The sequence below is a fragment of the Idiotropiscis lumnitzeri genome, chromosome 16, assembly GCF_059441095.1.
Source record: "Idiotropiscis lumnitzeri isolate Australia: NSW breed Sydney's pygmy pipehorse chromosome 16, RoL_Ilum_1.0, whole genome shotgun sequence".
NCBI lineage: Eukaryota > Metazoa > Chordata > Actinopteri > Syngnathiformes > Syngnathidae > Idiotropiscis > Idiotropiscis lumnitzeri.
In genome coordinates, this window is record NC_142406.1 from 11892814 (window position 1) to 11919108 (window position 26295).

The following is a 26295-nucleotide window of genomic DNA, read 5'->3' on the forward strand; positions in this document are numbered from 1 at the left end:
AATAAAAGTCATATTACTCACAACTTTGATCACTGTTACTGAATGAACCTCGTCGAGCATCATTAGCTCGACTTTCGACTACTTTTCCTGAGAGTGGACCCCAATCGATCGCTGATGCAACCCTCTTGACAGCTTCCACCACCCAGCTGTTATTTCATTCACGCCGCTTTATCTCTCGAGGTAAGACTGTTTTGACCGTCCGACACAGTTCTATATTTATTTAACATGGGCTATAGGATGAATGAAGATATGAACAAGACGTTTGCGCTTTCGATCCGAACCGACACTTGCGCATGGCGTTGCTGCTAACCAGCTAGCGAACGCTGTTGATAGCTCACGTGAATGCATTTTCCGACCTAAGTTTATTTATGCTTGATAATTTCAATTGAATATTGTGCTGATTCTTTATTATGAACCTAACTGGAGCATTCTTCGACGTTAACTTGCCTGGTGCTACAATTTACAACGAGCTCCATTCAATTACACGTATAATAAGCACTGTAATTAAATTAGTTTATCTGTAGTAATACAATTGTAACCTAAGTAGGTAAACAAATCACGTTGTTTTGATTTTGGCAGTATAAGTAATACAAATGAAGCTTGCTATTAATATGGGATACCTTTTGGTAGTCATTATCTATCTAACGTAATCTAATGTATTGTAATGCATTAGACAGCGCTATGGACTCATGGTTTAGAGGTTTGTCTCTTGGTTCCGGATGTACCGCATTCATAATTTGTCGCTTTAAACGTCCCTGGTTGTAGTTGGAAGGCCTTTCATCATGGCGGCTCAGCTAAGTCCTGATGAGAAGCTGCACCTCATCACCAGGAACCTGCAGGTGGGTCACCGATGCACGTGATCACACCGTGAGGCTGCAGTGCTGTGACGTCTTCCATGTTGCTCATTTGACATAGGAAGTGCTCGGGGAAGACAGGTTGAAGCAGATTCTTCAGGAGAGGGAGCTGAAGGTGTACTGGGGAACAGCCACCACTGGCAAGCCGCACGTGGCTTATTTCGTTCCCATGTCCAAGATAGCTGACTTCCTCAAAGCTGGTTGTGAGGTGTGTGCTCGAAAGCTTACCATTCATTTCCTCACGAAAAATCAAATCAAATCTGTGTTTTACTTTGCTCGTTCAGGTCACCATTTTGTTCGCGGATTTGCACGCCTTCCTCGATAACATGAAGGCTCCGTGGGAGCTGCTGGAGCTTCGGGTGAAGTACTACGAAGAGGTCATTAAGGCCATGTTGGAGAGCATCGGCGTACCCTTGGATAAACTCAAGTTTGTGAAAGGAACCGACTACCAGCTCAGTAGGTCAGTCAGTGAGCAGTGAGCCAAAGCATCCAATTTAAAAATCCTCAAATCGCGTTTGATTTAGTCAGCGGGAAATGTTATTAGAACTGAACCTTCATTAAAAATAATATTCTGGGCCTTTTGGTTTGATTTATTTCAGAGAGTACACTCTGGATGTGTACCGCCTGTCCTCCATGGTGACAGAGCACGATGCCAAAAAGGCTGGCGCCGAGGTGGTCAAGCAGGTGGAGCACGCCCTGCTGAGTGGTCTGCTGTATCCAGGACTTCAGGTGATATCATAAAACCCATTGAACGGAGATCTTTAATCAGCATACAAGTGCTGAATGGAAACATTTACAAAAATAGTGTCCCTCCTCAGGCGCTGGATGAGGAGTACCTGAAGGTGGACGCCCAATTTGGAGGAGTGGACCAAAGGAAGATCTTCACTTTTGCAGAGAAGGTGCCACGCCGCCTCAGCACCTTTTAGCATTCCCACATTATTTCTAATTTCGTTTGTAAAATGTCACTTTTTTGTTGTTGCCTGTTGTCACTTTTCTGCAGTACCTCCCCCCCATGGGTTACGCCAAACGCGTCCATCTGATGAACCCGATGGTACCAGGACTGACCGGTGCAAAGATGAGCTCCTCAGAGGAGGTAGGAGTTTTTTTTTTGCAGCTAGTTTGAACGGAACTACTTAATGTGTGTATTTCATTTGTAATGCTCGCTGATTTTTGGGAAAGGATTCCAAGCTCGATCTGTTGGACTCCAAAGAAGACTTGAAGAAGAAGCTGAAAAAGGTCTTCTGTGAGCCGGGAAATATCCAGAACAACGGCGTTCTCTCCTTTGTCAAATTTGTGCTCTTCCCTCTTCGTGGAGGTATGACACAAAACGTATTTAATTGCTGCTTATGAAACTCGCCATTTAGCAAAACAACCCGATTCCGTTTAGGATTCTCCATCAAAAGAGATGCCAAGTTTGGTGGCGACAAAGTCTACACTGCGTTTGACGAAGTGGAGAAGGACTTTGCAGCCGAGGTAAATTCTTGACTCGCTTCATTCAGACTCTCCTTAACAGGACTAAAGTTCATTTCTCACCAGCTGATTCACCCCGGAGACCTGAAGACCTCTGTAGAGGCGGCCCTCAACGAGCTGCTGGAGCCAATCCGGCAGAAGTTCAAGTCCGCCGAACTGCGCAAACTGACCAACGATGCCTACCCTACGACAAAGTCGAGTCAGTGTTGTGTCATGTGATGTGAAGCGATATCGGTTAGCGTTGCATTCACACGTTTGTCTATGCAGAAGGAGCAGGAAAAGGGGCCAAGGCAGGAGGAGGTCCGGGAGGAGATGACGAGGAGTTGGCACCATCCAAACTTGACATCCGGGTCGGGAAGGTTGTCAGTGTGGAGAAGGTAGGCTGTACTCGCACTTTTATGACATTTCATTCATTTGAATTTGAAAACGATTCACATTTTCGTCGTCCTTCGCTCTCTTATTAAAAGCATCCGGACGCTGATTCGCTGTATTTGGAGAAGATCGACGTTGGTGAGGCAGAACCCAGGACGGTGGTCAGCGGCCTGGTGGCCTACATCTCCCAGGAGGACTTGCAGGACCGAATGGTGCTGGTGCTGTGCAATCTCAAACCCCAGAAGATGCGAGGAATCGAGTCGCAAGCCATGCTACTCTGCGCATCCATGTACTCCAACCAGTCTTTTTGTTTCCAGTTTCTTCATCTTCCTCCTACTCCTTACCGTGTTGTTTGTTTGGGTTGTTTGTAGTGAAGGGGAGCCCAGGAGGGTGGAGCCACTTGATCCTCCTGAAGGTTCAACACCAGGGGACCGGGTCTTTGTGGAAGGTTACGAGGCAGGCAAACCAGATGACAGACTCAACCCGAAGAAGAAAGTGTGGGAGAAATTACAAGTATGCCTCTCCATCCGTTTATTTATAAAACGGAGCAGAAAGTCAGACAAGCTGGAATTATGTATTTTTTTTTCACCGTTATTTCGCCTTCTTCCCCAGGTCGACCTGAAGATCTCAGAGGAGTGTGTGGCTCAGTGGAAAGGCAACCTACTGATGACCAAACTAGGACAGATCACCTGTAAAACTCTGAAAGGCGGAAATATCAGTTAGGTACCCACTTTCACCTGCCAGCCACATTGCAAGAGTACATTTATTCAACCAGTTGCCACGGGAACAACGGGAATGGTTTCTTGGAGCGCGATGGAACACGGATACTAAAAGTCTTTAAAATGACCTTTGAAAGGGAAAAAAAGTGGGTACTTGTCATGGGACCTGTTATGATTCATAACTTATCTGCCAGAGATTGCACTCTTACATCAACACATACACCAAAATGTGCTACCGTACTTTATCCCTGACGGTTTCCTGACTATTTGTGCAGTTGCATCATGGGTAGCACTGCACATGAAGCAGTCATACAAGCATATATTGCCGATACATCATCTCTGACGTGGAATAAACTGTGGATGAAGTCTGTGGTGTGACCGTGGTCCAGTTCTATCCATTTGGCGTCATCACCTACGCATTGAATAGAACCATCAATAAATAGCCGCACTTTTCATAAATGTATCTCAAATTGTCTCTTTTATTACAGCCAAGAAACAAATGATGGTGATCCAATAAAAGCATTTTCATAGTTGACCATCTGGAGCTATACAAAAGTGCCTCTGTTCTAAATAACTTTTTTTTTTTAATAATCATGTTCTCTATACTCTTTCCCTTTGTCTCAACTGAATGATTTGTTTCTCTACTGTCCTCCAAGCAATAACTTTAATTAGTACAATTTATACTATTTAAATTGTATGTTACAAGGCCAGGTCTAAATCTCTGTACATAAAACAGTCTGATGTGACTGTTCCCAAATTTGGCCTCTGGGGGGCACCCTCACACAGTATTTACAGTTCAGCCCATATGTACACGAGTTCATCCTGAGTGGGGCTTTAGTCTGATAGAAGCTTAGAAAAATACTCCAGAATAAAGCTATCATAAGAAAGTGGTAGCTATTGATTTGCATAAATACATTTGGAAGGCCATTTCAGGCTAAGGCTTTTTTGTTTTTTTTCAGTCAACGCAACTCTTATGTGAGTTAATAGTCCCATTTATTCAGTCGGTAACTTGCTTGTAGGCTTTCCTGTGGCTCCTCTTGGTTAAATGCCACAAAGTGCTTTTAAAACAGTGTTTCAATTGTGTCTGCGGTCACTCTTGTAGCTAGAGGGGGAAAAAGAACAACAGTTGGAAAGATTACTTTCATACAAGATACGATTACCGAATGTGGTTATAAATATTGTTGGTGCTCCTTACTTGTCTCGGGAAGCGCCATTCCCTTGGAATCTTGTTGTGCTCCGATCACATCTGCGTCAGGAACAATGGTCTCCATTTTAGCTGAACTCCCTGGACGGTCTTGTGAAAAACTGACGCTGCCTTGTGAAGGTTTCCTCGCTACCGGTGGTGGAACCCGTTCAGACCTCAACCCACCACTTGAGAAAGTAGCGGCATTCGTTTGGTCAGGAAACCGCATGAGATCAGCTGCTACTGTTTGCTTCACACGAGCCTGCTCTTCAGTCGAGGAGGCGGCACAAGTGTCAAGAACAAGCCGTTTGGTGTTCCTGGAGAAGATGAAGCTTGCAGTAGAGGCAGGGAGTCTTTGTGCGTCGTATGCTTCAGATGATTTGAGGGACAATATCCCAGGTTCACTCCCACAGTGGTAGGATGGTCTCATCCCTAGTCGGCACGAAAAACCTTCTCTTGATGAAAGTGCTGCAGTTTTTATACGAATGGCTTCTTGTAATCGCATGGAAGGGGTGTGAGGTGCTACATAGGTTTTCACCGGCTGAGGGGGTGATTTAAGAGACTTGCGGGTAGGCTTTGACGGAGTGTTTTGCTGCCCTATGCTTGAGGTTCGACAAATCTCCTGCACTAGAGCTCCCTCTTTTGGTGACGTCTCTTCAGAAAGAACGTCCAAATCGTCCTCAGTCGTACTGACAGTACGGAGGCGGACCATGTGAAGTAAAGAAGGGGTGACGAGAGGTATGTTAGCATCCTCTTTAGGAATGGGTGCACTTTTGTGTCGAGCTAGAAGCTCCTTGGCTCTGTTGTCTCGATGGGCAGTACTAGGAGGCCGTCTGAAGGCAACCCCGGTGGTAAGGTTCTCCATTGGTGATGGGGATGTAACCGGAGTAGAGAGTTGTGAAGTGATGGGAGATTCACTAGCAGAGTGACTTTCAATCTCAAGAGAGTGTCGCTTTAGGCTACTGCCGGAAGACTCTATTGCAGAGAGTGGTTTGATTTCTGAAGGACTATTGGTTGTGGATGATGGACTTTCTAAAGCTGGTGAAATATTCTGCACCGGTCCATGTGAAGGTTCTGTGTCTTTCTTGTCACAAATTACAGTTTGAACTAGAACTGGTTCTGGGGGGATAGATGTCTCGGCTTCACCGGTGTCCTGAATTGTCTTTACACATTCTTCTAAAGGTGGAATTGGAGTGTCTGAAGCATCCATGGCTCTGGCACAACTATCCTCTGCTGGAATATTGTATGTCACGTCAGGTGGAGGCGGAAGAGGAAATTCTATCTCATCCCCCCCATCAAAGACTGAGTCTCCCTCTAAAGGAGGTGGTGGAGGTGGCCAAGATGATTCTGTAACACAGATCTCCTCCTGTACTCCTTGTAACGCAACCGGTGATGTTGATACAGAGGTGCGAGGTGACTTTCTTGAGAGAGGCGGCGTAGGCTGGTGAGCAGGTGGAGGAGAAGGTGGTGGTGAGCTTTTATTAATGTTTTGTGGATGGATAGAATTTGCTGGTATTGATGGGACGTCACTTGTGTCCACTTCATCCTCAAAGGTTGTGGTAATGTTGCGACTTTCAGTTTGTTGTCTTTCTCTCAACGTTATGTGTCCCCTCAGTTGCGGTTTCTTCATAACAGGGGGTGGTTCTTTTTGTGTGAAAACGTCACAACTGCCAGAGTCATCCATTATCAGGGTACAGCTCTCTTGTCCTTGTAATTTGGGTGATTTTTCCATCCTGTCCTTAGCTAAAAATGTATCTTCTTCTGCATCTGGACCTTGCGTATTTTCTTTAACCTGCTGGGTATCTGTAGGAATGTCGCAGAGGAATTTGTCATCCTTTGAATGTATTTCTGATGTTTCTGCTTTGTCTTGAGTTTGGTTTTCAAAACACAACTCACTGATTTCTGTTTGCCGTTCTTTGTGTTTAACTGCACTGTCCTGTGTTTTTTTTGATTCTGTGAATACTTTGCTAATTTGGGGGCTTGGACCACACAGAAGTGCAAAGGTGTGACTGTTTTGAGCCCATGTTTCAGGAGGAGGAGGACATGGTGCTTGGACCTTGGGAGGTGGTGGAACATTCCACAGCTCTCTGACTTCCATTCTCAAAGGTGAAGTGAGTTCTTTTGCAGATACTGGGTGCAAACTAGTAGTGGAAGAATTTGAAATATCCGAATTGACAGGCTCAGATGTACCAGACGATAGGGAGGTAAGTGATGAGGAAGGAGATGAGGATGAGGCTCGAGACACAGATCTCTCTGGTTTAACTGGTTTCATCTTTTGTTTATCTGGAGAAATTGGGCTGATCTCTTTTGGGGAAAGTGTTGGGGTGCCACTTTGACTGGAGTAGCCACTGGAGGGCGAAATGGTCCGTTCAAATTTCTCACCTTCTGGGGGATTTTTCTGTGGCAATGAAGGGTTGAATTCTGAGACAAACTCTCCTGTTGTTCGTGCTTCAACAGCAGATGTCTGAGGATCCAGAATCTTGCTTGTTTCTGCAGTGACTGATTGTAATTCCTCCGTTGTTGCTGTACTTCCTGCAGCACTTGATACCCCTTGCGAAGCGGTAACATTTACATCTTTGCCCTCTCTCCCTTTGGAACTGGTCCGTATCTTATTGTTATGAAGTGAGTTTGATCTTCGTGGAGGTGCTGGGGGTAGCTTGGTCTTGATAATGGAGAGACTTCGAGTGGAATTACGTTTGATCTTTGCATCATCCCCACTGGTACATGGCATGACTGGTTCAGATTCTTTGGTCGTTACTTTTTCACTATTACTAATGCGATTCACTGAAGTCTGGAGGCTGGTGAGTTCTTGGTCCCCTGTAGAATCCACCCAACTTTCCTGCAGATTGAGATCCACTTTGTGTGTGGTACCCTGTGTGGTTGAATTGTTGAAGGAACTACCTGCGTGGGAACTGTCACCGTTTGTTTTTCTGGAAAGAAAAGGGCTGGCTGATGAACCCCCAGAAGACAGACTGCTTTTGCTCACTGTGTGAGCACTGCCACCATGGTTGACACTGTTGCCTCTTTGGCTGCCACGGTCAATTTCGATAACTTCAATCGAAGCTGGCAGCACCGCGTTTGGGATGATTGTAGATAGATAGGTAGCCTGAGGCGATACGGACATCACTGGACCCTGCGAGGAACAAAAGGGTGTTGAATTCTGTGTACAGGGACACGATGCAGCATGATATCGTCTTGTTGTTTCCTTACCTGGGGTTCTATGAGGAAGCTACTCATTAAAGGATTGAAGGAAGTAAAAGTAGTCATCCCAGGTACTGCAACAGACTTGGGCCTGATGACAGATGACTGATAGTGATGGGTCCCAAATCCCTGCTGTCTGGTGGGTTCATCAGTCTTGTACACATCCTGAAGATGTGATTTCCTCTGCTGCTTATCCTCAGATAACTGCTTTGGAGATATAAAAGGAGAAGTTAGAAATGAAAAGTTAAGCCAATTCACTGAGTGGAACTTACTTCAACCTCTGACAGGTGCACCCTTGCTCCTTCCTGAGTCATCACTGGGGTGCCTCCATCAACAGTTGAAATGATGAAAACACCCGATTGGCTGTTGTGATTGGGTAGTTGAGTAGAAACAACCTGCTGGAAGGTCGAGCCTCTGTGCAATGCTGGGAAACGGACAAGAAAATTTCAGTGATGTTTAACGCAAAAAAAGTTCTGTGTGCTCTTGGACTCATCACCTACCAAGTTCTTTCTGGACTTGGTTGGGAATACCCATAATGGTGGTCCTTCTGTTCCTCTTTCTGTTCTTTTCTAACCTTTTCACTGGATGCAGAGGCTTGAATGTAGAACCTGAGAGAGGCAGTCCACAATAGAGCTACTGACCGTGTTTTTGGAATGATCAACATTTATCACAAAATCTTTCCAAGTTATGAGCTGTGATTACTTTGACGAGTGAGCACAGGTCTGGTCGACATGGAGGAAGTTCTTGCGGTATCAGTAACCCCTGAGTTGGATTTTGACTCTAGAGAGCCGTCCTCATCTTTAGAGTTAACATCATCTTCTGGATGTGCTCTGTCTGACGACTGATAAAAGTAGACTTAACACGCCAAAAGGTACACGGACAGTTTATGTTTGATTAAATGCACTTACAGCACAGCTTTCATCTTCAGTGAAGTTCACTCCACTCTCGTGCTCTGTGTAAATACAAATCAATATGGCCGTGTTAACCTGATGTACTATCCCCAAGTATGAACAGCGCTCAATACAAAAGTTAGTTTTAGATACCTTGCTGACCTTCCTGCTGTAATATTTTCAAGCCCTCTTGAGCCTCAGAGTGCAAGTCCTCCAGGTAACGAGGCCGATTGCCCTCGATGAACACGTTCTCCTGGAAGTGTTGCGAGGCCGAGTAGTGCACTGCCAACTTCTTCTGCTCATCGTTGGCCTTGGTCCCAGCTGCCGAGAAATAAATGGATCAATTTAATGCGACTGTTTTATCACACTCCATTTTGGAGTTAATCCCCTCTGAAGAAACAACCACTACTAACAAACGTCCTTGCTCTTTGGATCACAATACTTCAACTTATTTGTAGTTCAATAGCTGCACCGTTGTCTTCTTAGGTAAGCGACGTTAGCAACAACCCACCCTGCTCAACAGGTGTCCATTGCCAGAACCTATCAGCTTTACATTGAACCCTGTACACTTCCACCTGTTGCGAACGTGACACCTCGCCTATAAAGAAGCTGGGCAGATGTTCCAGCCTGGCTAATCGCAGTATCTGTAATTCTGTGCTAGTCCCAAAGGGATTAGATAATTGGGTTGATTGGACCCTCTCTTAAGGAGTCTCCCTTGTTGGGAACTTGGTCTGTCCTGTACTATTGAAGCAAGATGGTCCAGTCTGTCCTGTACTCATTGACATCTTGAGACCTGAATCTTCTCCTTGCATGTCTTGATGGCATTATTCACACGGGACAAAGTCAACGCTAGTTATCACCTTTCTATCCTGTTGTTAACTTTAACACGGTGGCTCTTATACTTGCACAAGGCAATTTTTCAAAAGAGTCATCGTCAGGATTACACGGAGGAGGAGGAGACCCCCTGCCTCGCAGATTTAGTAGACTCATGCAGGAGGTTAAGGGCTTTTGGTTGATTAAGACGACCGTCGGTACAGCCGTTTATCTCATTAGAGAGACCCCCGATTCGACGTTTGTCTGTGAAGGGGGCGCGGTGATGTTTAATGTGGGATTTGTATCATCTTTTACATGAACACAAAGATTCATCTTCATAGTTAAAAAAAATCCTGCGATAAAACAACACTCACCCTTCTTCTTGAAGACTGACAGCAGGGAGTGGATGCTCCTCCTCAAATAAACCACCATCCCTACACCAACCTCATGACAGTTCCTCACCCTTCGGAAACTAGTCTCAAAGTACAAAAAGTCCTCTCTACCTGTCTCTGGTGAAAAGTAAAAAAATAATCTCTGAACTTCACCAAATTTCTGAACCCATTGGTGTAAAACAAAAAACAGGTCATAACAAACTCCCTCCTCCTTGATCACTCCACCTAGCTCTGGAAGGAGCTCACAATAAAACCTGCTACCACCCCAGCTGCCTTATCCCCGTGTCTGATACCCGGCAACCTCCCTCCCCCCACCTCCTTTTCTCCCTCGCTCCCGCCCTCTGTTTTGCTTCACCTCCCTCTGCCTCTCCTCCATTTATTGCCAAATAAAGGACCACCGCTTACCCCTCAGCTGTCAAAGTTTGGCTTTCAGGCCACATCCACCCCCACAACCCTCACTATAGAGACACGCGTCTATGTATGCCCGCAATAATTTAACTTTTTTCTTGTAAGCTTGTGTTTATTGCAATACAACTTAGATTAGTTTGACAGTTTTCATATTTTTTTTTTTTACTTTTTCACCATGTGATACTCTGGAAAGACTGTAACACGGACTTGTAATTTAGTGCCTGCTGGTCATGCATGTAGTTATTGTCACTAATTGTTGTCATGTCACACATCACCATCCCCTAATAGTCGCCTTCAGCCTGTCTGCTTTGTCTCATTATTTTCAAGCGAGGGGCCAGCTGAGGTTGCGTCCTTGCAATGACGATACAAATGGGTGCGCCTGTATCATCCTCTTGTCTCCTCGCATCACTTTCCCGCCGGCCTCTGCCAATCTCTCCTCCTTCACATCTCCTCTCGTCTGGCCTTTTAGCCCTGCGGCTCCAGAGGTCTTGTTTTGATTTATAAATAGATTTTAACGGCGTCATCCGGTTGCTCCTCTTTCCTGAATCACCTCGAACGATTGCGTCGACGGGGTGAGTGTGCAGGAAGAAGTCTGTGTTTATGGTAAAGCTCGCTCCTGGATGTTGCCCACAGTTCAACTCCAGGCCTTGGCAGGGCTTTTGGCGACTGTTCAAACTCGGGTGAGAGCGGCTTTAAATACAGGAGTCATGCCACTGGATTATCTCCTGCACCTGCCTATCACTTAACCTGAATCCATCCATCATTGTCTCTCTCGTAACTCCAAAAAGTCTCTCCTTCTTTCCAATTGTAGCAGCTTTTCCGAATGAAATCGAGCAAGTTAAGCCTCCTTTCACTCCGCTCCTTATTTCAATATTCACTCGAAGGTCCAAAGAGACGCCATCTGGTCTTGGGGGACAGGGGCATAGGGGAGTCTTTGCTTCCAAACGCCTTTGATTTGCCATTCCACAGCACGGGAGAACAACAATCTTGGCGCATGATTATCCTAACATATGCTAATTTCAAACGCCAACCAGTAGAAATGATAAACATCCAACACCACGCCGGCAATTTATTTTTAAGCGTTTTGACAAGGCAAACAAATTATTTTTACCGCCTGTTTGAGTGGCACCTTCAAAGATGTCATAAATCATAAACTAGTTAGCACTTCTAATAGAGTGCAATTAAAGCTTGTTAATCCCCTTTGTTGCCGAGTGGAGATGAATTGTTTTACTTAAAGTGATGAGAAAATAATCAAGTCCTCCACTAGAGGGTGTTATATTAACATTCACTCCCATTGACGGCTTTATACGTCAAAAAGTCCATTAATTTTACCTAGGCTGTCAGTGAATGAGCGAACCACATAATATTGGGATTAAATTATATCTGGACATGCAACGACAGCCGGTCACCTTACATAAAGACCGTGGCCAGTTTGAAGTGATGCCAAAGACATTAAAGCGGAAGTCGAATAGCTTCGAGACTATATTGGCTCCTCACCGTCCTCAACTCGGAGGTCATGGGAGAAGCAGAGCATAAAAACAAACATGAATGCAATTGCGCATGGCGTCACGATCAGGTAACAAGAGCAGTGGACCAAGAAAACCCGCTGACCCAAGAGTGCTCACTTTCATGGCCACAATAATCAAAATATGTTCATATCTTTTGCAGATTGGATCATGAGTCACGCTTGTGTCACCGTGGAAACGGCACGACGACAGCGTATAAAGGTAAACCACTGCAATGTTGCTCCTCCAAAACAGACACAACATAAATTTTGCCCTCTTATAGAATACAAATACATTTATTTTTCTCAAGCGGCTGCGAGACTTTACTTTCGTTCTGTGGATGTGCCCTCGCATCTCTGAGCTAGAGCAGACAGTGTAACAAGATACACACATCCTGTGGTATATTTCCTGTGTGGGGATTTGTGTGTGTGTCGGATGGACCGCATCTCTGTTTAATAGTCTAGTGCTCCTTGTAGAAGAGGCCTCATAACTCAAGTTTACCACAGCAAACTGCAGAATACAAATAAGGGCAAAAAGCACACACAGAATAATCACACTATGAATGCACGTGTGTGTGCGTGATTTTTTTGTGTGTGTGTGTGTGTGTGTCACACTCACTATTAGCATCAGGCCCGTGAGCTGAGTTGAAGTGACCAAGAACACAACTTTTACATCACTAACACTCACGAGATGGAATGCAGAAATGCCCCCTAGTGGCGTTGATTAGCATATGCGATGACGGAACAGCCATCTTAACTCATTCACAACCAGCCCAGTAAAAAAAAAAAGGATTTTGACGTATTTATCCGTCAATGGTGTTGAATGAGTTAAATGATGCGTAAAAGTCCGATAGGGTTCACTACATTCTTGTGCAGTCAAGTCCCCTTGGGCGACCCTTTTAAAATGACAGGGTGTCAAGCGAAGGCCTTACCCTCAGGATATTTTTGCGACCGCCCAAAAGTTATTTTTAAATCCACTGATGAATGGACTCATTTAGCGGCTGATGAGTTAATGACAGACCTGCAACGTTCTGCTACCAAGTTCAAATCAGGTCACATGGTGCAAACTTGTTGCATTTGACTGCAAGCGTCAAAGCTTGCACACATGGACGACGTGAATTTTCAACACTCTTCGGCAGCGGCACGGTATCAGCCAAGCTGCGGGGGACGAGGAATCGGAAACTTTAAGTTAACGTGTCAGGCGAATCACGCCCAACGCATTAAGATGGAATAGATGCGGCCTTGTGTCCGCCGCACTCAACATCACACGCGTGTGCTGTCTGCCCATACAAAAATCACCCAATTGAATTTGCAGGTCGCCCGAGTGCTGCGGTGACTCCTCGTCCTCAATCAAACGACAACAATGAGCTGATCTTACGTGAGAAATTTGACCTTTTAAATAACAGTACCCAAATCTGTCAATATCATTAATTAGTTGCAGCCTTAATTAAATGTGTTCATTTTTTTGGACCAGCATCCCATTTGGAAGTATTATTTTATCCGAATTATTTTTATTGTAGAGAACAGCAGGACATGTGTGAGAAGTTTGAAGTCAATTATAAAAAAAAAAAAAAAAAATCACATCCTCCAATAACTGTCATTTATTTTGAAATTCCAAGATTCTGCATTTAAGCGAGTGTTTATGGAAAAAAAAAATAGGCAACGATGTATTTGTGTAGCTGCGTCGCCAAAGCTGAAGAACCATCTGCTTGTCAGAGATATTCGGTTGCCCGCTGTGACCTCGGCAACATGGAGGCAACATATCCTGACCTCCTCGCTGCCATGACTGAATATACGGATTGTTCATCTGAATTCTGAGAGTTCTGCAGGCGACACGCTCAGCTTTGCAGATCATGCAAGTTTTTTTTAGTTTTTTTTTTATGAATGGAACACAGGAGTACATGAAATAAGACAAATGAGCAGAAATAATGCATGCAATGCAATATTTTGGGCAATTGAAAATCATATTACAAGAAAAAAATTGAATGACTTCTAAAAAAAAAAAATCTGAAAATACAGTTATGAAATTTTCAAAGTAGTGTCAAATTTTGAAGTCATAATGCAATAAAAATTTAATTTTTATGAAATAATTTAAATCATGAGAGTAAAGTTGTTCTCTTGTCAGAATAAATTTGTGATAATACAAGGAAAGGAGTTGTGATTTTATGAGAAAATAAATTTAAATATCATTTTGCAACATCGTCATAATAATAATATGAGATTAAAGTTGGACTATTGCTAGAAAAAGAACAAGCCAGACAAAAAAAAGCCATAATTAATAATAATTTGTGATATTGTAAAAATAGCCCTAATTATATCATAATAAATCGGTTATTATGAGGGGGAAAAAAAATCTTCTCTGAATAGCGAAAAGCGAGATTACTCACAGAATTGTGTGAGTGTTTAACAGTATGTCATGACGTCTTAATTGCATTTCGCTGGCGATGCAGGAAGCCAGTTATACGGCCAACAGTGAGTCCTTTTATAGTGAAGACAGAGATACATTCAAGCCGCACGACTGAGCGGCACCACGGCTTTTAGTACCATTTGTCATCATTATCATTATTCTTATGCCTCCGAGAATTTTGTGTCTCGAAATTACGTACATGCGATGGACAGGCTTGTGCGTCGCAGCCAGAATCGTGAGACCATTGCACAATGCGCTACTCACTCAACTGAGCTGTTTTGTGCACCTCGACCACCAGGGGGTGGTATAATGTTAGATTGGTTGTTTTTTGCAGAGGATAAAGAATATATTTATATATGTTATGTTATGCATCGTGTGTTAGCATCAAGCTAGCGGACTTGCGTCAGACGGTTATATGGATACACATGTGCATTGAGGAGCCTCATTTAGACAAATGTAGTGCTTTGCCACCATCTTGCGGCAGCTCTGTGCCGAGTTGAAGTGACTTGAAGAGTTTGTATGAGACAAAAGTAGCGCTTTGCTACCCCTGACCTTGTCATAGTACAGGGTAATGTTAGTTCCCCGATTGGTGCCGGTATCGTCGCAGAATCTTAACGACGTAAGAAGCCATGTTCCCGTTTGGCCCAAATGAAAAATTCTTCCCTTGATCTGCTTCAGTTCTCCGCGGGGAGTCGACCACTTTGACAGCAGCCAGCAGTGAATGGGCTCATCAAAGCGAGCGCCTTAGCCTCGCTTTACGCTATTGCAAAAGCTTACACAGCAGCCTAACGCTGCGGGGGTGACGGAATATAGAATATCGCAACCCACGCACAAGACGCGACCGTAATGAAAACAACGCGGATATTTCGTCGCAGCCGAGTCGAACCGTCTTTTCTTCTCCTCCTGACGTATTCCCCGGACTAGAAGCTGCTGCTTTGCATTCACACGGCCTACTTCTGTCTGCAGGTTTTTCATTCACGGTCCCGAAAGTCACATTTTTCATTTTTATTTATTTATTTTCATGAAATCAATCGGTAAAGCTAGACGATGGCATGGTCGAGATAAATCAACATTGAAATGAAGGTCAAGGACGTTGCAAAAGAAAATAAAATAATATTCTCTTGCTCTGTCTGTTTTATTTGCAGGGGGGAGTGAAATCGAGCAGATGAACAGGAACTGGGATTTATTTAACGTGAAAAATTGCATGAGTGACTAAGCGTGAGGCGATCAGTGGAAATGGCCGACATCCGGGCTCGCATACACGGACGGGAGCATCGGGACCTGAGTCCGAGACCACCCGATACACAAGAATCGGTCATCCATCGACTCAAGTTACGAAAACGGTGAGTTGAGGAGTTTCATTTAGACAAAAGTAGTGCTTAACATCATTTGGTGTCTGTAGGCAATTATAAATCTAAACTACTTGCAGATTTTTAATAATTTAATGCTATTATTTTTAGTGTCTGTCGTGGATTTTAATCAAATAGACTTTTCAGAATTTTTTAAAATTTAATTTGGTGATAATCGGTGTAAAAAGTGTGCGGATTAGTTTATGTGGCGCATGCAGTGAACAAAACCAAATTGTTTAATTTTTCGATCCAGTGACCCAACTATTTGTATCCAAGCCATTATAAAAAAAAAAATATCCATTTCCCGTAATTTGTCCACTTTCAAACCACTTTAAACTCCAAACTTTTGAGCCCATTCACAACAGACCAAAACGAGATCAATCGGAAGTTAATAAAACATCTCAAATGGTCTTATTTTTTTTTTTTATGTGTTGTGCTTTTAGCCATGCACACAACAATATGACTTCTCTCACCTCAAATGCTGTCCTGGCTGCTCACAGTATAAACCATTAAAGTAGGTAATGGGTGGTTGCCTTGGTAACAACCTCCTCGTTAGGAGCCAGTGGACCATCAACTAACGTCGGAGTTGTTATTTTGAGGTCAATCCAAAACGCAATGTTGCTTTGGATCCACTTTTTCCCCATTAGCAGCCATTGGCGTAAATATCACCCACTTTATTATGATGAAATATTAATGCCATAAATAAAAAGCAGGGCCATGAGATTTTTAACCCATCCATTTATGTGCGACACACGTCACATGTTAATAATATTAAAAAAAAATAAATAAATAAAAATCAAACGCATCCGTGATGATCGCGGCCGCACATTATCCGACAATCTGCACGTCAGCGCAAAAGCGCGTGTTAAACCTGCTCATCCTGTGCTCGACTGTTGCTCGAGGGGCTCTTCGCACGGGCGTCAGCGCGGGAGACGATAAAACTGCGTGTTCTCCCGGCAGGGAGAATGCTGCTACACACAACACAGAAACTTGTGCAATAAGCAGGAAACATGCAGAATGATGACTAACGAGAAGTCGGGTCACTGCGACTTGTTATTCCCACATGTCCTCCTCCCTCCGGTGTTGCACTGCTCTGCTCTTTATAATCGAAAAAAGTCGTATCGAATAAGTGAGGGCTTGCTCTATTACCTGTCCTTAGTTTGTCTGTTCGTCCGATCAGCCAGAAGCCTTTTGATTTCTCCCAGAGTACGGGGGGCCTTTTCTCCGTCTCCACCTTCTTCCGCTTCTGGACGCTGTTCCCCATTTTTTATTTTGGGGGGGGGGACTCCCCTAAAGCCCCCCCTGCTAAACGGTGTCCTCTATGTCTATCGTCATTTATCCGATCACCTGAGCTTTAATGCTGAATCAGTGCCGACTGACATGCGTTATCCACGAGCACTCCAAATCCAGCTGCTCGAGACAGAGAACGGACGGCGGCATCCACTATCAGGAGTGTGTGCGCGTGTGCGAGGAGGCAAAGTGCCCCTCCCATGCTCCGGCGCTCACAGCTGATTGTGTCGTGGCGTCGCTCGCAAAACGATTGACATGCGTCGCGAGGGAGGCTCGAGCGATTGATGGAGATGTCAGGGAGGGCGACGCGTGACTCAAATAAAAGGCAGCGGTGGAAGATTGGAAAAGTTCAGCGGGAAGCTTGTTGCTTCGCAGGCGCTCGCTTGCTATGATGAGAATGACGTTTGCTCTACCGGAGACATGCAGTGTGCTTCACCAAAAAAAAAAAAAAAAAGAAGTGATGCACTGAACCCACAATAAGAGAACCACGATGTGGCGAGGGACGACTGTTCACAGTTTGCAATATAATTGATAATTTCATATGTACCTGTGGCTCTAAAAGCGAAGCGTGAGGAGTCTCTGTCAACGGAACGCATGCAGGCTTTTGACTGTTTTTTTTTTCAGTTTTAGTTTCGTTTTCGTGAACTGGAATAATCATGCTTAGACAGCTTAGCGTCTTTTCAGTTGGTAGTTGGTGGAAAAAGTTTGAAAATCACTGCTATAGAAGAACGGATGAATGCATTGTGATTCCAGAAGCAACTTCCCATCTACATCTCCCGCTCTACCATTTCCTCTCAGCTCATGGCAATAAGCTTGTCTGAGATTCACTGAGAACTCTGATGATGTCCAGACCAGCGCCGTCGTTTTGACCACCGATCAATAGCAGCTCTCCAGAACGAGGCCGCCGAAGACGTATCACATGAAATGGAATATTCTTCATCGGAAAATAAAATGGCGGCGAGGTGGAGGACAGGGATGAAATCATGGTCATCCTGATCACGTCTCCCTCCACACCACCACCACAGCACAAGATAAAAAGCCTCCCATAAAAAAAAAAAAAAGATTTACAGAGTGATGAGAAGGAGGTGGGTGTGGGGGAGCTGCTCTGCGTCTCGGTGAAGAATTTATAAGCCCCTCCACCCTTTTTATTGCTCCAGGCTGAGAGTCTTCAGAGATGGAGTCTCAATTTCTGCTTTTCGGGATGTTTACTCCCCTTAAGGAGTGACAGGCGTGAGATGACATCACTCCAGCTTCCCCCCCCCCCCTTCTGCCTGTGTTTGTGAAGTAATCAGCAATGGCAGGCATGGAACGAGAAAGACACCAGCGCAACCACACCCCAAACACGCATCGCATTCAAGCACTATAAGCCTTTGCGTCCGTGCATCCGTCCGTGCGTGCGTGCGTGAGAAAGAGAGTGGCCCAGATACATTGTGATCAAAGCCCAGCACACCCCCGCATGCACGTTAATGACACGCGTGTGACGCGCGGCGTCCTCAAAGTGGTCGCCAAGGTGACCACACCGAGACGCCATTAAGGCTGTGCGGCTGTTAAAGTGCACATCCCGCCAGATTGGTGAAAAAAACAAAACAAAAAAACAATAAGAATCATTATTCCGGATGAACTTAAATGACCTTGAGCATGACTACGACAGTGCATCTTCAAGTTACTCAAGAGGCTTCATAGCAAAGGCCAAGTGGCCCAACACTGCTACCTAGTGGCAAGACAGTGTCATTACAAAAAAAACACAAAAAAAACCCCATTCAGCCATATTCTATAGTGATTGTCCTTATTAGGGCCTATGAAAAGCCTTTGGAGCATTAAAAAAAGAAAAAAGAAAAAAAAATATATGTGTATATATATATATATATATATATATATATATATATATATATATATATATATATTTATATATATATATATATATATGTTTATATATATATATATATATATATATATATATTTATATATGTTTATATATATATATATATATATATATATATATAGACACACTAGAAGACATTTTAAAAAGCGTGCGCACTTTTCAACATGTGTGGCCACTACATCAATTTACATAACACAGCCACGCACACACACACACACACAGTCAGTCAGACTTTACATCCACATTATATACTCAGCGTGTTTACCGCCTCGCCTCCCACACCCCTAGTGATGTCTTCCAGCTGCCTCGTCGCCGCATCAAACGCACGCCGTGTTCTTGTAAACGACCCATTTACCGTCATCCTTTAAAAGCTGCCGCCCCACGACACGAGGCTGCTTGGTGCACACAATTGCGGTGTCATTTGCACGAGTGCAAAACTATGTAAAGAGAAATGAAAGCTTCTAAAAATGGAACAGGATAGACTTTTCATTAGAAGCACGTTTTAATCTTGGGCTAAAATGAGATCTGATGCTTTTTGTTTTTTCCTAATTGTAAACAGTTCCCAGATGTAATAACACATTCCTCAAAATATCGCAAGGACATAATTAAAGCACATATTACAGCCCTAGCAAGTGACAAACCTAAAAAAAAGTTCATAATTGCCCAAATTTTAGATGCCACTCGCGGGCGGCAAAGCACTACTTTTACATTAAACAGGGCTATAGCCTGAATCAAACCGCTCCCTTCACTTGGCATCTAGATGCCACCAGATGGCGCTAGAGCAGTCTAAAAAGGAGGAGCAGATTTATTGATTTATTTATTTTTTTTATGAAGCAGCCTATAATATTATAGATGATTTTTCTTCTTAAAAACACACACAAAAACGTATACATCAAAGCAGCACTAAAATAATTATTTCCCGAAAGAATATTAACTCATTCGCTACCATTGACGGATATAGACGTACTTTCATTTTACCTGGGCTGTCAGTGAATGAGTTAAATGGCGTGTCCTCCCTACAGTTGAATTAATCAACAATCCAGCCACTACACGAAGATAACATTGACGGCATTGTTGGCTGACTGTATTGCTGCCATGGCAACAAGCGCCTCACGGGGCCGTCGTCGCCCAGGAGTCGTTTACCTCACCGACGTGATGGATGAGGACTGGAGGTATCTGCTTACCCAGGTAAAATTACCTCTTTCATCAAACCGTGTGTGTGTGTGTGTGTGTGTGTGTGTTGTGAATAATGTTTACAAAGGCTATTGTGTTGGCTTCTCATTAAACTTTCACACTCCCGCCTTTTAATTGCTCGCCAACTTGTCAAAGTGTAACAAAGCAGCCCCGCAGTCAGCTGGGGAAAAGAGCAAAAAAGTTGTTTTGACGCTTTCATAACGAGCCGCTCAACTCTTCAATTGAGTTTGGGCAGCTCTGTAATCTCACATCGTGAACTGGCACGCGGCAAGTGAGCCGAGCACACGCTGGAGTTGTCGCCGCAAGTTCGGTTAATAGACTCACATTCATTTCCTGTTTGCAAGAATGTGGCTATTTAAAAAAAAAAAAAATGTTCCAATGTGGAACTCTTTTTGTTATTTTTTTTTTAATTGTCATTATTTTGGACCGACTAGAAAAATCCATATTTTTGTTTGAACTCTTAATTTGGACTTCTGTCGTTTTGCGATATTCAAGTTTTCGAGTAACTTTTAGCAGACACACAAGCTGCTATTTGAATGCAACATTTTATGAATCGATCACGGAGTGATTTATTTTATTTATTTATTTTTTAAAGTTGACCACCTGATGCTATATAGGCCTCCCCCAAATTCTATTGAACACACATACACAAGCCCTTTTCATGTGACACATTAAACACACACAACATCAGACAAGTTACAAACAATGGCTACACACACACACACAAAGAAAACAAATTGAAGCGCTTGTGCAAAAATGACCTCATCATTCCGACAGGCACAAAGATGAGCTGCGCTGGGCAAACGCTCGCTTCCTTGTGTGTGTGTGTGTGTGTGTGTTGGGGTGTGCGCATGTGTGTGTATTTGTAAGCATGTGTGTGCATGAGTGAGCGCGCAGGTGATGTCATGACTGCACTCTCTATCCAGGCGCCGCCTAAAGCCCAGCATCGCGCCACTGACACACAACTACAGTGATAGCCTCTGTCTCACACACACACACACACACACACACATCCAAACAATGCCGTGTTAAATAGATGCTGTGAAAACAGACAGAGGAAAAAGATCGAATATTGCAAGGAACCCTCGTTTATGGCAGGGGGGTTGTCGATTTATCTTACCTCTCACATGTCTTAAACACGTTTTAAACTCACTCAAACACTCGTAGTATTTCTTTGTGCTGTCGCGCAGACTCTATATAAGACGCAAAATGAAAAGAAGACTTGCTCGAACGGTTTTGAATAAGAGGTCAAGTGCGCTTGCTTCAAGCTGTTTGTTGAAGTTTGCTGTGAAAGCGACAAAAAAAAATGAAAGAGAATGGTCTAACAATTCAGAAAGTCTGCTAGCATAAAGCTAACCTATAATGCGAACTAACATAGGGTGGCTAATGGAAATTAGCATTTATGCTAGAGTAATTATAAACCGAAATGATTCACACATTTTCTTTCATGTCGACGACTGTCGCTAGTTTGGGACCTTCTCTGCCTTGTTCTTAATCTCTTCCTGTTAAAATTCAGTGCTGCCCTCTAAATTCAGACTTGCATATATTGTAAAAAATAAACAGAAAAGCGTTGCTTAAACATCTGTGGTATAGTAGGACCACGTAAAAAAAAAATTCAAATTCTTTTAGCACATTATGAAGTCATGAATAGGTGTGTGCTCTAATTAAAAAAAAAAAAAAGGTAACTGTGAGCTTGTTCCTAGAGAATCCTCTCAAAAGTTCCGAATGAGCCTTTGTGATGCGCTCTAATCTCTCGTCTCCATCACATAACTGCGGCCGTCGTCCAGCAAACCAAGCTGCCTGCACGCACAGACGCACGCCGTCTCGCGCCAAAACGCCCAGGAATTCGGCTCAAAAGTGTCTGCTGGCTTTTCAAAAGGACGAGGAATCCGTGTAAACGAGGTCGTGCGGAGCTTTGGTTTGTTGGTCCGAGCGGCCGGTGCCAGGATGACAAGAGTGAGTCAGTGGAATGACACAATACAAAGACATGTTTTAGTTGAGTATGTCTTAGCATCACGCACACGCACGCGCAAGAAGGTTCGCGTTGCATGAGAGGCGAGCGCAACACAATACAGTGCTCGGTCATTAATTTGTGGACCAATGCACTCAAATATTTGAATTCAAATACCCCAAATTATTATTATTTTTTTATTTTTTATTTTAATTCTCTGCCATTGACTGGTATAGACGCCAAAAAGTACATTCATTTTACCTGGGCTGGTACTGAATGAGTTTTAATTACAAAAAAAAAACAAAAAACAAATTTTCTACAGCAGGGGTGGGCAAACTTTTTGATTGGCGGGTCACAATGGGTTCTAAAATTTGACAGAGGGGAACCACAGTATTTAGAAAATAAAACATTAACAAGGATTATTCATTTAAATTTTTTCAAGTTCGGCGGGCCGGATTAAAACGTTTAACGGGCCGCATGTGGCCCCCGGGCCGTAGTTTGCCCACACCTGGTCTACAGTGTGCCTAACATCCTCTCGACCCTTTATGTGCATTTTTTATTTGAAAAATAATGTGTTTTATATTTTTATAATACAAAAAATGATCAACTTCCCTTATTTATTTTTTTAACGAGACAATGTCAAATTATTAATTTCTAAGAATATTATTTGTTGATTTTAAAACAGTTTTTCCTTTAACTTTGTGGTTAAAAAAAAAAAAAAAAAAAAAAGCATTTATGCTGTTTTATTTAATACTATGGATTTAATTTTCCATGTCGTGAAATCTGTTCCTCTTTCCGCAATGGTGTGAACAGAAAACCGAGGATGGTACCCAAATTTTTGGTCTACCATTCCCAATGTGACGTTGCTTTATATAGCTTCAGCATCTGGCGATATACTGCAAATTGGACCGTTTAATTGGCCTCTTGAGAAAGAAGAGAACCACCCATTTCAGGGCCAGGCCTTTTCTCATCAAAACAAACTAGCCGCTATTTAAAAAAAAAAAATGTTTTTTATCATTATCCAACTAATTATTGAATGCCTTGGATATAAATAAGCGAGGATTTTGTTCAACGTTGTATTGAGTCCTATTTGGGTATTAAAATAAGCTAGGAATATGGTTCCCACGCTTTCATACCCCGAACCCAACCCGTTCGCCACCCCGACCACATCCTCTGAAGTGTTCCAAAAGTAGTCGCTGTCGATGAGCACCCACACACGTTGCAAAAACCACCTCCAATTTAGGCACGAGGACGACTTCAAAAGTTTCCAGCAGTTGTGGTCCGCTTCCGACACTCACGCATACGCGGAGAGTCAGCGGTACGAGTGAGAGGGATGGCTTTGAGAGGCGGAACAAAAACAGGAAACGGCGACGGCGGCCGTAATCTCCGAGCTGCCGAGCAAGCGAACGCATCAGCAAACGGGGGGGCGGGGGGATTTAGAGATCAGCGTCTGTCTATGTGCATGCGTGACGCGGTCACGAGCAACGGAACGGCCTCGTCTCAATATTCGGTGGCGCTTGAAAGATCAGTCAAAATGCTCGAAAAATGACCGTCAACATAGTTTTGATATCAAAATGGATGCCAGAAAATGAGTGTGCTAATTATCATAAATTATGTCAATTATTTGTCTCGCAAAGTCATGTTTGTCTTTGAGCCAGGAAAGCCATTTGAAGTGAGTTGAGGAGCTCCTTTTAGACAAAAGTGGTCCTTTGCCGTGGTAGTTTTCCACTAGTCACCGAACGACTTATGTGTCTCACCTTTTGCCGTGTCCTGGTTCTGAAGTCCATCAGCCACAACCAGCTGCCTCCCGCCATTAGCGACACTCTTCTTGTTCTTCTTCTTCCTCTTCTGGCTGCTCCTCAACCAGCTGATGGCCTGCCCCAGGGAGCTTCCCGGCTTCCTGTGGCCGCGTTGCGCCTTGGCCTCGCGGCCGACGATTTCGGTGACGTCCCAGGGAACCAGGTCGCCCGTCGACCTCCTCCGGGACATGGCGGAGGTTGGGCCCGGCAAGCTCCCGACGAGCCGGGTGAGTCGCTTTAATATCCAAATGTTTTCCGCGAGTTGGACGCGCTTTTCCTCGTTGGAGTTTGCGCCGCTTCCTGCTTTGTCACCACCTGGGACAACAATGAGATCAGCAGGATGAGAAAGAAAGAAAGAGGAGGATAGAAGGAAAAAAATTACAGTGTTGCGAAAGATTTCGATGAGTTGAATAAAACAAAAAGTGCCGCAAATCTGTCAGGCCGATTATATTTGTTAGCCTGTCAATTACGTTTTGCATTGTGTGTTAGCATTTAGCTAAACAAAATATTGTAAAGCAAAAAAAAAAAAATCTATCTATATATATATATATGTATATATATATATATATTTAAAAAAAGTTTTTTTTCTTCATTTTTTATTATTATCAATAATACCCATTTTCCCATTCCTCTCTTTTTCTATGTTACAATAAATGACATTTGCGAGGTCTGTGGTTATCATCACGGGTACGCTTCTGTTGTGGAATCACAAAAAAAAAAAAAAAAAACAACAGATAAAACGACGAACTAACTTACTGTACATGCTTGAAGTTTTCTTTGACTTCTCCAGGAAATCTTTGAACTCTAAATTTTGACTTGGTTGGTTTCTATTACACTTGTTTACCCTCACCCTCGCTTCTCTGTCTTCCATTTTTGTTTATTTGGAGAAGCCCCGTGAAGGACTATTGCGACATATTTGCCGGATTAAACGTACAGTACGCGCATACATGGAGCAAGCATATATGGTAAAAGCAAAAGTAAATTAGCAAGCGAGACGCTCAAACTTACTTGCTCAGGTCCACTATGTAGCGCTTCGCTGTTGTCTTTCAGCTTTGTGGAGTTTGTGTGAGTGCATGTGTGAGACTGAAGTTCCATCATGCTCGCAGAACAGTCAGTCCCTCCCCCTCCTCCTCCCACCTCTCACAAAGCTGTGATCTACACCAGTCCAGCCTCTCCTTGCGCTCTTGGACACTTTTTAAAAGAAATGATCCTCATTTCTGGCATTTTTGGGGTAAGCGGGTGAATTCACGGCATTGAAATATTACCACGGAGAGTGAGTGATGGAAGGAGGCCCAATGGTGTGGGAAAAGTCCCTGTTTCAGCCACTGTACATACACACACACACACACACACACTCACGCACATCTGGGAGTGGGAGTGGAGACAAGTGAGCGTCACTTCTTGCAGTGGGGCGGGTGGGTTGAGCAGGACTTGCTCATCTGGTTTGCATGTGGGGGCCAAGACCCACAGGGGCAGGAGGGGGAGGCCCCAAGAATCTCACTGGCAGTCAGATGAGGGCAACATTTGACCAATAGTTACCCATGTGCAAAAAGAAATCAATTAAAAACTGGCCTCCCGTCCCCACCTCCATATTATAATCGAAATCAATATTTCTCACTTCCAATATATTTAATTACAATATGAAGCTAGCACAATCCCAATGCATTCCCCTTAAAAACAATTGGTTGACAGATTTTTAAATTTGGAAGAAAGTGCACTTCCGCTAACAACCCAGGCTAAACTTTGCTCCTACCATAATACAAAGCTCAACGACGATAAAGTACTTAAAAATGACAGAAAACTTCGGCACACAGGTGTGCCGGTTGATCCAACTGTGGAATGTTTGAACATGGCAAGGACAGCACCTGGGACTAGTGGTTAGTGTGTCTGTCTCACATTGCTGTAGTTCAGGGTTCAAATCTCAATTTAGGCCTTCTTGTGTTGAGTTTGCATCTTTTCCATTTACTTCAGCTCAACTACAGACGTCTCAGGTTTCACTTGGGGTAGAAAGGTGTACATCTGCCTCACAGTCGAGGGGTTCTGGGTTTGAATCTCTCAACACAGAACCCATCAACTGCTGGGCAGACGTGCTAACTACTAGGACACTGTGTTCCCCCGGTGAGTCAATCAAGTCACTCCTCTAAAACTTTTTAAAAAATCAAGGAGTTCCAAACTTTGCTAAGGTCTCCCCTTAAAAACACGACACAAAATATTTTCGCGGAATTCCTGCGAGGGTGTGGTCGTTTTGCGGCCGAGTGATGGGTCCAAAACAGGCTGCAGCTTTCCATCCCCGCTCTTGTTTTTCTCTCTTTTGTCCCTCTGTCTGCGGAGGATCACCGCATCTGTTTTCCGTCCGTCCACTGGGGGGGGGGTGTCATTTCAAACCAGGTGTTGACATCACCGGCGACACCCTGGAAACTCGACGACGCCTCTTTTAGATTATCCAAACATTACAATTGAACACTAATTAAGAGAGAGGAAAAATGTCGGTTTATGAGGAAAGAGGACATACTGATGTGTTTAGTTGCAGATGCAGAACAAAACGTCTCAGTTTATCTCAGTAGGACATTCAGTTCTGGACTAGAACCCCTTAAATAGTTGACGCCTCCCTGCACAC

General features: G+C 43.8%; 2 protein-coding genes across 6 annotated transcripts; one reads left to right on the plus strand and one right to left on the minus strand.

The window, feature by feature from the left end:
• Window positions 1-101: 101 nt before the first annotated feature.
• On the plus strand, window positions 102-3878 carry yars1 (tyrosyl-tRNA synthetase 1). The gene is made up of 14 exons (XM_088319354.1): window positions 102-180; window positions 766-839; window positions 916-1062; window positions 1139-1314; window positions 1454-1583; window positions 1673-1753; window positions 1855-1947; window positions 2034-2169; window positions 2242-2327; window positions 2391-2523; window positions 2592-2701; window positions 2792-2985; window positions 3068-3209; window positions 3309-3878. The coding sequence occupies exons 2-14, from the start codon at window positions 783-785 to the stop codon at window positions 3417-3419; spliced, it is 1596 nt and encodes a 531-aa protein (XP_088175480.1). The 5' UTR covers window positions 102-180; window positions 766-782; the 3' UTR covers window positions 3420-3878.
• Window positions 3875-24785, minus strand: nhsl3 (NHS like 3). Of its 5 annotated transcripts, none has more exons than XM_088319351.1 (10): window positions 24687-24785; window positions 23637-23993; window positions 8852-9010; window positions 8708-8751; window positions 8502-8640; window positions 8300-8407; window positions 8072-8223; window positions 7809-8006; window positions 4611-7731; window positions 3875-4517 (listed from the first exon to the last, which is right to left on the minus strand). In XM_088319351.1, the coding sequence occupies exons 2-10, from the start codon at window positions 23866-23868 to the stop codon at window positions 4477-4479; spliced, it is 4194 nt and encodes a 1397-aa protein (XP_088175477.1). In that variant the 5' UTR covers window positions 23869-23993; window positions 24687-24785; the 3' UTR covers window positions 3875-4476. The 5 variants fall into 5 exon arrangements, with proteins under 5 accessions (XP_088175477.1, XP_088175476.1, XP_088175475.1 ...); XM_088319350.1 differs by having other exon boundaries at window positions 7809-8003; window positions 8843-9010; XM_088319349.1 differs by having other exon boundaries at window positions 8843-9010.
• Window positions 24786-26295: the final 1510 nt, after the last annotated feature.